Source organism: Alligator mississippiensis, chromosome 11 (assembly GCF_030867095.1).
Source record: "Alligator mississippiensis isolate rAllMis1 chromosome 11, rAllMis1, whole genome shotgun sequence".
NCBI classification, from domain to species: domain Eukaryota; kingdom Metazoa; phylum Chordata; order Crocodylia; family Alligatoridae; genus Alligator; species Alligator mississippiensis.
This window is the reverse complement of record NC_081834.1, coordinates 62,775,379-62,788,131: the sequence shown is the minus strand read 5'-3', so window position 1 is coordinate 62,788,131 and position 12,753 is coordinate 62,775,379. Positions and strand designations below refer to the sequence as shown.

The 12,753-nt window shown below is 53.1% G+C and overlaps 1 protein-coding gene across 1 annotated transcript in view; it reads left to right on the top strand.

Annotated features, from left to right (window-relative positions):
• The window catches only part of TNXB (tenascin XB), a 69,028-nt gene that overhangs the window by 19,743 nt on the left and 36,532 nt on the right, over nt 1–12,753 (top strand). The window contains exons 18-30 of the mRNA XM_059715232.1: nt 234–545; nt 1,231–1,542; nt 2,220–2,522; nt 2,805–3,116; nt 3,728–4,048; nt 4,719–5,030; nt 5,714–6,034; nt 6,718–7,029; nt 8,532–8,843; nt 9,459–9,773; nt 10,250–10,543; nt 11,053–11,382; nt 12,007–12,315. Coding sequence (XP_059571215.1) covers nt 234–545; nt 1,231–1,542; nt 2,220–2,522; nt 2,805–3,116; nt 3,728–4,048; nt 4,719–5,030; nt 5,714–6,034; nt 6,718–7,029; nt 8,532–8,843; nt 9,459–9,773; nt 10,250–10,543; nt 11,053–11,382; nt 12,007–12,315 — 4,065 coding nt within the window. The remainder of the gene's footprint in view (nt 1–233; nt 546–1,230; nt 1,543–2,219; nt 2,523–2,804; nt 3,117–3,727; nt 4,049–4,718; nt 5,031–5,713; nt 6,035–6,717; nt 7,030–8,531; nt 8,844–9,458; nt 9,774–10,249; nt 10,544–11,052; nt 11,383–12,006; nt 12,316–12,753) is intronic.

Here is a 12,753-nt window from a genome sequence, read left to right as displayed (position 1 = left end):
CTACACTCTCCAGACACTCTGCAGCACATGGAGATCTAGCTTAATGTGCTCCTCCATGAAGGGAGGTCAGGAGTGGACAACATAACTGGCCGACTTCCTTCCCATGTTGTGGCAGTTGCCCCATCCACCTTTCCTTCCTGCCTTTCCTTTCTGTTCCTGCCCTTTGCCTGCCTCTGGGGAAAGCTGAGAACAGCAGACATCTCTTTTACTCTCCTGTCTTCCCTCTGTTGCAGCCTTAGCCCCACAGGAGGAAGAGGAGGAAGAACCCACGGTAGCCCCAGCCCAGCCCAGCCTGGGGGAGCTCTCAGCCTCTGATATCACCCATGACTCCGTCCACCTCTCCTGGACCATCCTACAGGGGCATTTTGATTCCTTCACTGTCCAGTACAAGGACATGGAGGGGAAGACCAAGGCCCTGCCCGTGGATGGAGGATCTCACACGGTCACTGTCCCCAACCTGGCACCCTCTCGACGATACAAATTCAATCTCTATGGAGTCTCTGGGAAGAAGCGCCATGGTCCCATCTCCACTGAGGCCACCACAGGTCAGTGCCTGATGGTCTCATCTCTTCTCTTCACTTGGGACACAGCATGGACCCTGACCACTAGACACAAATTTCCAGAAAGAAGCTCCTAAGAATCCAGCCTCCACATCTCAGCAAGACATCTGGCTCTCTCTCTCTCTGTTTCATCTTTTCTCCATATCTCATATCTAGTTTTCTCCATAGGTGAAGGAACATGGAGCCCATATGCATGTGACATCACATTCTCCTCTGCCTCTGGGATGAATATGCATGACCTCATTTGCAAAACATATTTTTTCCTATGGACAAATTTTATCCCCAGCCTGGAACAACCCTTTCTCCTCTCCCCCAGCCATTGGATATGCCTCCTATCTACTGCATGCCCCCCAAAGCCTGGCTGCCAGGTGTTACATAGGTCACTTCTCCCTGTCCCAGGTGGTTGGGAGGATGTGTTCTGTGGTTACAGTCCTACACTAACCTCCCCAGACAATCTAAAGCACATGGAGGCCAGGGTTTGTGTGCTCCCACTAAAGGGAGTTCAGGAATTGACACCCATACCTGGCTGACTCCCTTCCCATTTTGGACCTTCCATCCCCTCGATCTTCCCTTCCCACCTTTCCTTTCTCTTTCTACCCTTTTCCAGCCTCTGGGCAAAGTTGAGAACAGCAGACAGCCCCTTCACTCTCCTGTCCTCCCTCTGTTGCAGCCTCAGTCCTACAGGAGGAAAAGGAGGAAAAACCCACGGTAGCCCCAGCCCAGCCCAGCCTGGGGGAGCTCACGGCCTCTGACATCACCCACGACTCCATCCGCCTCTCCTGGACCGTCCCACAGGGGCAGTTTGACTCCTTCACTGTCCAGTACAAGGATGTGGAGGGGAAAACCCAGGCCCTGCCAGTGGATGGGGGATCCCGGACAGTGACTGTCCCCAGTCTGGTGCCTTCCAGACGATACAAGTTCAACCTCTACGGTGTCTCTGGGAGGAAGCGTCATGGCCCCATCTCCACTGAGGCCACAACAGGTCAGCACCTGATGGTCTCCTCTCCTTTATCTTCTTTGCTTGGGGCACAGCTAGGACTTTGATAACAAGACATGACTTTCCGGAAAGAAGCTCCATGGACTCCAGCCTCACCATTCCAGCAGTTCATCCTGGTTATCCCTCTGCTTCCCACTATTCCCATTTCTCCTGTCTTCTTTAATCCATAGGTAAAGGAACCTAGAGCCCACGTGCATGTGACATGACAAACTCCTCTGCCTCTGGGATGAATATGCATGACCTCATTGCAAAACATTCTTTTCCTATTGATGAATTTTATTCCTAGCTTAGAACAACCCTTTCTCCTCTCCCCCCGTCACCAGATTTGCTTTCCATCAGCTACATGCCCCCCGAGCCCTTCCCTCAGTGTTACATGGGTCACGTCTCCCGGTCCCAGGTGTTTGGAGTGTTCTGTGGTTACACTCCTACACTACCCACCCCAGACCCTCTACAGCACATGGAGACCTGGCTTTATGTGTTCCTCCATGAAGGGAGTTCAGGAGTGGACACCATAACTAGTTGACTCCCTTCCCATCTTGGGTAGTTACCCTCTCCACCTTTCTTTCCTGCCTTTCCTTTTTCTTCCTGCTCTTTTCCAGCCTCTGGGGAAAGCTGAGAACAGCAGATGCCTCCTTCACTCTCCCATCTTCCCTTTGTTGCAGCCTCAGCCCCACAGGAGGAAGAACCCACGGTAGCCCCAGCCCAGCCCAGCCTGGGGGAGCTCTCAGCCTCTGATATCACCCACGACTCCGTCCGCCTCTCCTGGACCGTCCCACAGGGGCAGTTTGACTCCTTCACTGTCCAGTACAAGGATGCAGAGGGGACGATCCAGGCCCTGCCCGTGGATGGAGGATCCCACACAGTCACCATACCCAACCTGGCACCCGCCCAACAATACAAGTTCAACCTCTATGGAGTGTTTGGGAAGAAGCGCCATGGCCCCATCTCCACTGAGGCCACCACAGGTCAGTGTCTGATGTTCTCCTCTCTTCTCTCTTCTTGCCTGGGGCAAAGACTGACACTAGCTGCGAGGCAGGACTTTTCAGAAGGAAGCTCCCAGCCTTTATCTTCCAGCAATAGATCCACCTCTCCCTCTATTTTCTCCTATCTCCACTCCTCCTGTCTTGTTTTCTCCATGGACGCTGGATCCTGGATGCCATAGGCATGTGACATCACAGCCTTCTCTTCCTCTGGGACCAGCTGACAATATGTGCCTCCTTCACTCTCCCATCTTTCCATTGTTGCAGCCTCAGCCCCCCAGGAGGAAAAAGTGGAAGCACCCACAGTAACCCCAGCGCAGCCCAGCCTGGGGGAACTCTCAGCTTCCGATGTCACCCATGACTCTGTCCACCTCATCTGGACGGTCCCACAGGGGCAATTTGACTCCTTCACTGTCCACTACAAGGATGTGGATGGGAAAACTCAGACCTTGCCCATGGATGGGGGATCCCGCACGGTCACTGTCTCTAACCTCGTGCCCTCCCGACGATACAAGTTCAACCTCTATGGTGTCTCCGGGAGGAAGCGTCACGGCCCCATCTCCACTGAGACCACCACAGGTCAGCAGCTGATGGGCTCCTCTCTTCTCTCTTCTTTGCTGGGGGAACGCCTTGGCTTCTGTCCGCAAGAAAGGACTTTACAGGAACAAGCTTGCAGGACTCCAGCCTCTATATTCCAGCAGTACATTTGGGCTCTCCCTCTCCTTCCTCCCACCTCCATTCCTCCTGTCTTGTTTTCTCCCTAGGCACAGGAACTTGGAGACCATATGCACATGACATCACAACCCCTTCTGCCTCTGGGATGAATTTTCATGACCCTCATTTGTGAAACTTCTTTTTTTCCAATTGATTCATTTTATCCCCTGCCTGGAACAACTCTTCTTCCTCTCTCCCAGCCACTGGATCTGCCTCCCACCACCCACACATGCCCCAAACCCTGCTCTCACATATTACACGGGTCACTTCTCCTGGTCCCAGGTGGTTGGGGGAATGTGTTCTGTGGTTACATTCCTGCACATCCCTCACTCATAACTGACTCCCTTCCCATTTTCAACACTTTGCCCCTTCCGTCTTTCCTTCCCATCTTTTCTTTCTCTTCCTGCCTTTTTCCAGCCTTTGGGACCAGCTGACATCAGATGGCTCCTTCATTCTCCCATATTTCCTTGTTGCAGTCTCAGCCACACAGGGGAAAGAGGAGGAAGAGGAGGAAGAACCCACGGTAGCCCCAGCCCAGCCCAGCCTGGGGCAGCTCTCGGTCTCCAACATCTCCCATGACTCCGTCCGCCTCTCCTGGACCGTTCTACAGGGGCAGTTTGACTCCTTCACTGTCCAGTACAAGGACATAGGGGGGAAGACCCAGGCCGTACCCGTGGATGGGGGATCCCGCACAGTCCCCATCCCCAACCTGGTGCCATCCCAACGATACAAGTTCAACCTCTACGGTGTTTTTGGGAGGAAGCGCCATGGCCCCATCTCCCTTGAGGCCACCACAGGTCAGCACCTAATGGGCTTTCTCTCCTTTCTCTTTTTCCCTTGAGGCATAGTTTGGACATTGGCCACCAGACGTGACTTTCCAGGAAGAAGGTCCCTAGACCCCAGCCTCTACATTCCAGCAGGGCTTCTGGGCTCCTATCTTCATTCCTCCTGTCTTGTTTTCTCTATAGGCACAGGAATCTGGAGACCACATGCATATGACATCACAACTGCTTCTGCATCTGGAATGAATATGTATGACCTCATTTACAAAACATCTGGTTTTTTCCCCATTGATGAATTTTATCCCTAGCCTGGAACATCCCTTCCTCCTCTTCCCCAGCCATTGGGTCTGCCTCCCAGCATCCTCATGCACCCCAAGACCTGCTGTCAGGTGTTATATGGGTCACTTCTCCCAGTCCCAGGCAGTTGGGAGGATATGTTCTCCTGTTATACTTTTTGACTACCTAAACCAGGGACTCTAGAGTTCATGGAGCTGTAGTTTTCTGCGCCCCTTCCTAATAGAAGCCCAAGAAAGGACACCCACAACTCACTGATTCCCATTTTGGACATGTCAGCACTTCCATCTTTCCTTGCTTCCTTTTTACTCTTCCTGCCTCTATCCAGCCTCTGGGGCAAGTTGAAAACAGCTAACAGCTCCTTCACTTTCCCATCTTTCCTGTGTTGCAGCCTCAGTCCTACAGGAGGAAGAGGAAGAAGAACCCACGGTAGCCCCAGCCCAGCCCAGCCTGGGGGAGCTCACGGCCTCTGACATCACCCACAACTCAGTCCACCTCTCCTGGACCGTCCCGCAGGGGCAGTTTGACTCCTTCACTGTCCAGTACAAGGATGCAGATGGGAAGACCCAGGTCCTACCCATGGATGGAGGATCCCGCACGGTTACCATACCCAACCTGGTGCCCTCCCAACGATACAAGTTCAACCTCTATGGTGTCTTCAAGAGGAAGCGTCATGGTCCCATCTCTACTGAGGCCACCACAGGTCAGCACCTGATGACCTTCCCTCCTTTCTTTTCTTTGCTTGGGGCACAGCTTGGATACTGGCCACCAGACACAACTTTTCAGAAAGAAGCTCCTGCACTCCATCCTCTACATTTCAGCAGGATATCTGGGCTCTTGCTCTCCTTCTCCCTATCTCTATTACTCCTGTCATGTTTTCTCCATAGGCACAGAAAGCTGAAGCCCATAGGTATGTGATGTCACAACCTCTTCTACATCTGGGATGAATATGTATGACCTCATTTGCAAAACATCTCTTTTTCTATGGATAAGTTTTATCTCTAGCCTGGAACACCACTTCCTCCTCTCCCCAGCCATTGGGTCTGCCTCCCAGATCCTCATGGACTCCTAGCCCTACTGTCAGGTGTTACACTGGGCACTTCTCCCAGGCCCAGGCAGTTGGGAGGATGTGTTCTGTGGTTACATTTTTTGGACTACCTACATCAGAGATTCTGCAGTTCGTGGAGATGAAGTTTTCTATGCCCCTTCCTGATGGGAGCTGAGGAGAGGACAACCATAACTCGCTGACTCCCTTCCCATCTTGGACATGTCACCATTTCCATCTTTCCTTGATTTCTTTTCCCTCTTTCTGCCCTTATCCAGTCTCTGTGGCAAGTTGAAAAGAGCAGACAGCTGCTTCACTCTCCCATCTTTCCTCTGTTGCAGCCTCACCCCCACAGGAGGAAGAGGAGGAAGAGGAGGAAGAACCCACGGTAGCCCCAGCCCAGCCCAGTCTGGGAGAGCTCTCAGCCTCCGACATCACCCACGACTCCGTCCGCCTCTCGTGGACCATCCCACAGGGGCAGTTTGACTCCTTCACCGTCCAGTACAAGGACGTGAAGGGGAAGACACAGGTCCTGCCCGTGGATGGGTCATTCCGCACCGTCACCGCCCCCAACCTAGCACCCACCCGACGTTACAAATTCAATCTCTATGGAGTCTCCGGGAAGAAGCGCCATGGCCCCATCTCCACTGAGGCCACCACAGGTCAGTGTCTGATGGTCTCCTTTCTTCTCTCTTCTTTGTCTGAGGCACAGCTTAGACACTGGCAACCCAGCCGGACTGTCCAGGAAGAAGCTCCCTGGACTCCAGCTTCTACATTGCAAGAAGGCATCTGGGCTCTCCCTCTCCTTCCCCCTTTCTCCATTTCTCCTGTCTCGTTTTCTCCATAGGCACAGGGACCTGGAGCCCATATGCATGTGACAGAACAACCTCCCCTGGCTTTGGGATGAACATGCACAACCTCAGTTGCAAAACTTTTTTTTCCCTATGGATAAATTTTATCTGCTGCTGAGAACAACGCTTCCTCCTCTCCCCCAACCCCTGGCTCCACCTCCCACCAGGTGCATGCACCTTAAACCCTGCTTTCAGGTGTTATACCGGTCACTTCTCCCAGTCCCAGGCAGTTGGGTAGATGTGTTTTGCTGTTATGCTTTTGGACTACACACCCCATAGATGTTACATCAGAGGAAGACCTAGCTTTGCTTCTCCCTGGCTGGAGGTTAGGACAGGACACCAACAACTGGGCAGCTCCCTTCCTATCTTGGACACATTGCCACTTCCATCTTTCCTCCCTGCCTTTTGTTTCTCTTTCTGCCCTTTTCCAGTCTCTGGGACCAGCTGATAAAAGTAGATATCTCCTTCACTCTTCCATCTTCCCTCTGTTGCAGCCTCAGCCCCACAGGAGGAAGAGAAGGAAGGACCCACGGTAGCCCCAGCCCAGCCCAGCCTGGGGGAGCTCTCAGCCTCTGATATCACCCATGACTCTGTCCGCCTCTCCTGGACCATCCCACAGGGGCAGTTTGATTCCTTCACTGTCCAGTACAAGGATGTGGAGGGAAAAACCAAGGCCCTGCCTATAGGTGGGGGAACCCATACGGTCACCATCCTCAACCTGGTGCCCTCTCAACGATACATTTTCAACCTCTATGGAGTCTCTGGGAGGAAACGTCATGGCCCCGTCTCCACTAATGCCATCACAGGTCAGCGCCTGCTGCTGAAACTACCTGCCCCTTTTCCCTCTCTCTGCTTTGTTTTGCAACAGGGATGCGAGCCACCAGACAGGAACTTCTGGGAACGTGCTTCCAGGAGTCCTGCCTCCATTCCCCGGTACTGCGTCCTATCTCTTTCTTCACCCCCTTATTTGTCTCCTCCTCCCTGTCTTCTAAGTCACTTCTCCCATTCCCAGGTAGTTGGGGAGATGTGTTTTGCTGTTATGCTTTTGAACTACACACCCCATACATGCTACATCACAGGAAGACCTAGCTTTGTTTGCTTCTCCCTGGCTGGAGGTTAAGACAGGACACCAACAACTGGGCATCTCCTTTCCCATCTTGGACACATTGCCACTTCCATCTAACACTGCCACTTCCATTCTAGCCTGGAGCCCATATGCAGCAGATGCCACAACCCTGTTTCTCTCCTTAGTGACTCTGTGTGAGCTCAATCGCTAAACATCCTCCTCCGATCCCTGCATTCCTCCTCCTTCTGGAACACCATTCCCTTCACGTGCCCAACAGTTGGAACAACCTCCAACCAAATGTGCCCACCCTCAGCCAGGCCATATGGTCATAGGGTCATTGGAAAGTTGGTTTGGAAGGGATCTCATGAGACAATCTAAACCAGCCCCTTCCTCAAGGAAGGATCATCCCTGACTAAAGTATCCCAGGCAAGTGTCTGTCCCGCCTGCTTTTGACAGCCCCCAAGGATAGAGATTCCACAACCTCTCCGGACAGCCGGTTCTGACGCCTGGCCACCTTCAGGGTCAGAAAAGTCCTCCTCATCTCCCACCTCAACCTCCTCTGCTGCAGCTTGAGGCCATTGCTCCTTGTCCTGTCTCCTATGACTACAGAGAAAAGCCCATATCCACCCTATTTGTCACTGCCCTTCAGAAATTTGATGACCGTTTTCAAATCCTCCTTCAGTTTTCTTTTCCCCAGACTACATAACCCTAGCCTTTTCAGGCCTGTTTGAAATCTCAGGGTTTATCTTGTGATTCATGTTTGCACATATAAGGGTGCAAACATGCCATGGCACCCCTGAAGGGAACTCAAGGCACCAGGGCTGAGATTCAGTGGGCTAGGGCATTGCTCTGTCCGCTTCTCCAAGTCTCAGGCACTTCAGAAATGTAATCCATGGGTCCAGCCCTAGCGTACCTACCCCAGCGACTCTGCCGAGCCTGGGGACACAGTTTGGCATGTGCCTCATTGGTGGGAGATCAAAAGCAGATGCCCCAAACTGGAAGACTGGTATCCAGTTAGGACACAAGGCACCACCTGCCTTCACTCCCATCTTCACTTCCTCTCCATGACCTCTAGCAGCCCCCAAGATCTAGTATATTCTCTTTCCCAACTCGGATACAGTGCTACCCTCCCCCACCCTTCCTTTCTGCCTTCTTTTCCTCTTCCTGCCTTTTTCCAGCCTCTGGGAGCAGCTGACAACAGCAGGATGCTTCTTTCTCTCTCCCTTCCTCATTTTGTTGCAGCCTCAGCCCCACAGGAGGAAGAGAAGGAAGGACCCACGGTAGCCCCGGCCCAGCCCAGCCTGGGGGAGCTCTCAGCCTCCGACATCACCCACGACTCCGTCCGCCTCTCCTGGACTGTCCCGCAGGGGGAATTTGACTCCTTCACTGTCCAGTACAAAGATGTAGAGGGAAAGCCCCAGGCCCTGCCTGTGGGTGGTGGATCACGTGTGGTCACCATTCCTGGCCTGGCACCTTCCCATAGATACAGGTTCAACCTCTACGGCATCTCTGGGCAGAAGCGCCAAGGCCCTGTCTTCACCAACACCATCACAGGTCAGCAGCTGTTCCTCAGAGTGCCCACCCCTCTCCTATCTCTCTTTTGCTGTGCAGGAGACCAGGGACACCAGCCACTGGCCTTGGACTTCCATTGAGCAGCCTTCCAAGAGTGTAGTCGTGATGGTCCAGTGCTGTGGCCAGACTCTCTATCTTCTTGTTTTTCTCCCCCATCCTTCCTCACTTGTTCTCCTCACAGGTTAATACCTGGAGACCATATCCAAATGGAAGCACAAACTCTGCTGAATATGCATGACCTCATTTGCAAAGCATCTGGGTCCAAGCCATGCATCCCCTCTCGTCTTGAGATACTGCCTTATCTTCACATCCTGCTTATACCTGCAGCTGCACCTGCCCCGAGCCAGGATGGGAGGTGTCACTCTGGCCACCTATCTAAGTCCCAGTGGTTTGGGATTAACTGGGACATCAGGAGAGGATGCTCAGAACCTGGAGATTCCCATCCCACCTGTGGAACTTCTTCATTCCTGCCTGCCTGCCTTCCTTCCTGCCTTCCTCAATGCCTTCTCTTTGACTTCCAAACCCTTTGCAGCCTTCTGAAATAGCTGAGGAAGCAGCAGATGCCTCCTTCACTCTTCCACCTTCACTTTGTTTCAGCTGCAGCCCCACAGAAGGAGGAGGAAGAGGAGGAACCAACGGTAGCCCTGGCCCAGCCCAGCCTGGGGGAGCTCTCAGCTTCTGATGTCACCCATGAGTCCATCCGCCTCTCCTGGACTGTCCCACAAGGGGAGTTTGACTCCTTCATTGTTCAGTACAAGGATGTAAAGGGGAAGCTCCAGGCCCTGCCCGTGGACGGGACATCCCGCACGGTCATCGTCCCCAGTCTGGTGTCCTCCCAACGATACAAGTTCCACCTCTACGGAGTCTCTGGTCGGAAGCGCCATGGGCCCATCTCCACCGATGCCGTCACAGGTCAGCGGCTACTTCTGAAGACTCCGACTCTTTTCCTTTTCTCTTCTTTGCCTTTGCAGCTCAGGGAGGATGCCAGCTCCTGGGCCAGGACTTCACATAGGATGCTTCTGCTTCTGAGGAATATGCATGCGCTTAGCTTGCAAATTATCCTGCTCCCATCAATGCCTTTCTCCTCTTTGGACCTCATCTCCATCTACTCCAGTTGTGCCTATCCTGAGCAATACGGTTGGCACCACTCTGGCCACCTCTTACTGACTTCCAGCTGGTGTGGTCCCAGCTCTGTGGTTACAGCTCTGATGGACCAAAGCTTTAGACTCTGCTGCTATGCTTCAGTGTTCCTCCCAGTTGGAGCATTACACCTGCCTTCACCTCTTCCCTGCTATTGTCATCCTTTCCTTCTTCCTTTCACAGCCTCTGTGATCAGCTGACATGGCTCCTTCCCCCTCCTTCATTCTCCCTCTCTCATTATGTTGCAGCCTCAGGACCAGAGGCAGAGGAAGTCCAGGCCCAGCCCAGCCTGGGGGAGCTCTCAGTCTCTGATGTGACTCCAGATTCTCTCCGCCTCTCATGGACCATCCAGGCTGGGAACTTCAACTCCTTCCTCGTCCAGTACAAAGATGCAGATGGCCAGTCCCAGACAATGACAGTGGATGGGGGTTCCCGCATGGTCACTGTCTCCAACCTGCTGCCTTCTCACAGATACAAGTTCAACATTTATGGCATCTCTGGGCGGAAGCGTCTTGGCCCCATCTCCACCACTGCTGCCACAGGTCAGTGGCTGTGGCCAGCAGCCCTCACACCTCTAGTGTTGCAGGGGAAAACTATTCTGTTCCCTTCCCCTTGTCCATCTTTGACTTTTCTCCTCCAAGGCCTTGCCATTTTCTTCCCTCTTGTTTTGCCTTTTCTCTCATGATCACATCTACCAGGTATCAAAGGGCACTTAAAATGAGAAGAGGAAGGCAGGACAGGAACCAACACCTAGAAGCAGGAGTCAGATATATTCAGCCCAGGGGAACTGAGGGATGGCCTCTGTCTTGTGTTTCACAGGTGATCGGGCCAGATTCTCTTGTAGTCTCTTCCAGTTTCAGATATGAAGAAATTGGTGTGAATTTCTACAGAGCTTCTGAATTAACCTTTCTCCAGGACTTTCTCTTTGTTATGGTCTTTGTTCCCACAGCTTGCAGACCCCGTAGGCATTCTTTGCTACAAATCCCTGGAGGATTGCATGTGCATGTTGTTCTGGTCCTGATCCATCACTCTCTTCCTCTCTCTGTTGCAGCCTCTGATCAAGAGGAGGAGGAAGAGGAAGAGGAGGAGGGGGAAAAAGAACCAACAGCTGCCCCAACCCAACCCAGCCTGGGGGTGCTCTCGGCCTCTGATGTCACTCACGACTCTGTCCACCTCGCCTGGACCGTCCCCCACGGGGACTTTGATTCCTTCACTGTTCAGTACAAGGATGCAGAGGAGAAGCCCCAGGCCCTGCCTGTGGATGGGGGAACCCACACAATCACCATCCTCAATTTGACACCTTCCCATAGATACAAGTTCCACCTCTATGGCATCTCTGGGCAGAAGCGCCTTGGCCCCATCTCCACTGACACTGTCACAGGTTGGTGCCTGCATCCAGGGGTCCCTTCACCATCCTCTTTGCTTTGCAGCACACCTAGGATACTGTCTGCTGAAGCAGGGACCTCTTTTTGAAGGCACATTGGAGAATCCAGAACCCGCAATCCAGTTGTCCTCTGCCTATCTCTACCCCTCGAGTACTCCAGACAAATGATGGGAACATCAGCTGGGAAGGGATCCTGTAGGTCTTCCAGACTGGCCCCTCCTGTCTGAGGCAGCCAGGTCAGGGAACCCAATCTGGCTCCATTGCAAAACCAGTTTGGGCTGCCCTGGGAGGCTGTCCCAAGACTCTTTGCTTCAAAGCTCCTGAGCTACCTTATATTCTTCCCCATAGATTGGTGTCTGAAGACAGCAATTAGGCCTTCTCTCAGCCTTTGTCTTTCAAGCTCTTCTGTTCTCTGGTGAGACTGGATCTCTATTCCCCCGGTCACCCCTGTAGCCAATTTGTCCATGTTAGTTTGAAGTCATCTTCCTTGAACATGGGGGACCAGAACTGGATGCAATTGAGCTTGAAGTGACCCAACAGGTTGCCTCAAAGCAGAAAGTCTCCAGAGACCACATTCATCAAAGCGGGGCCTTTCATTCTTCTTTCTTCCTTTTGTTACAGCACCAGCTCCACAGAAGGAAAAGGAGGAGTCACCAATAGCCCCAGCCCAGCCCAGCCTGGGGGAGCTGTCAGCCTCTGACATCACCCATGACTCCGTCCGCCTCTCCTGGACTGTCCCACAGGGAGAGTTTGATTCCTTCTCCATCCAGTACAGGGACACAGAAGGGAAACCCCAGGCCTTGCCTGTTAGAGGGGGATCCCGCACAGTCACTATCCCTGGCCTGGCACCCTCTCGACGATACAAGTTCAACCTCTACGGCAACTCTGGGAGGAAGCGCCATGGCCCCATCTCCACTGATGCCATCACAGGTCAGTGACTCCTGCCAGGACTACTGGCTTCTCTCTGCTTTGCTTCACAGGGCAGCAGAGACCCTGGCCCTCAGGCAGGGACCTTCAGAGTGGATGCTTTGAAGAGTCCACCCTGTGCAGACCAGTAAATGACACCACTGTGCATAAGCAAAGGATAAGCATATGGATGGATGGAGCAGTACGCATGGGGATGAATGGATGGATGGACAGATGGCTAAATGTGGGGAAGAGTGGATGGACAAATGGAGAGATGGTGCAATGTGTATGGAGGTGGGTGGATGTGAGGCAGTCCAGGCCCTCTCTGCATACGTTCATCTCCATCCCTCTGTCCTCAGCTCTCCTTCCCACAGCAGGATCCAGCTCCCTTCCCAGGTATGAGACCTTGCCCCTGTGAGTCATCCTCCTGCTGTTGCCCTCTCCATATTTTCTCCTGGGTGT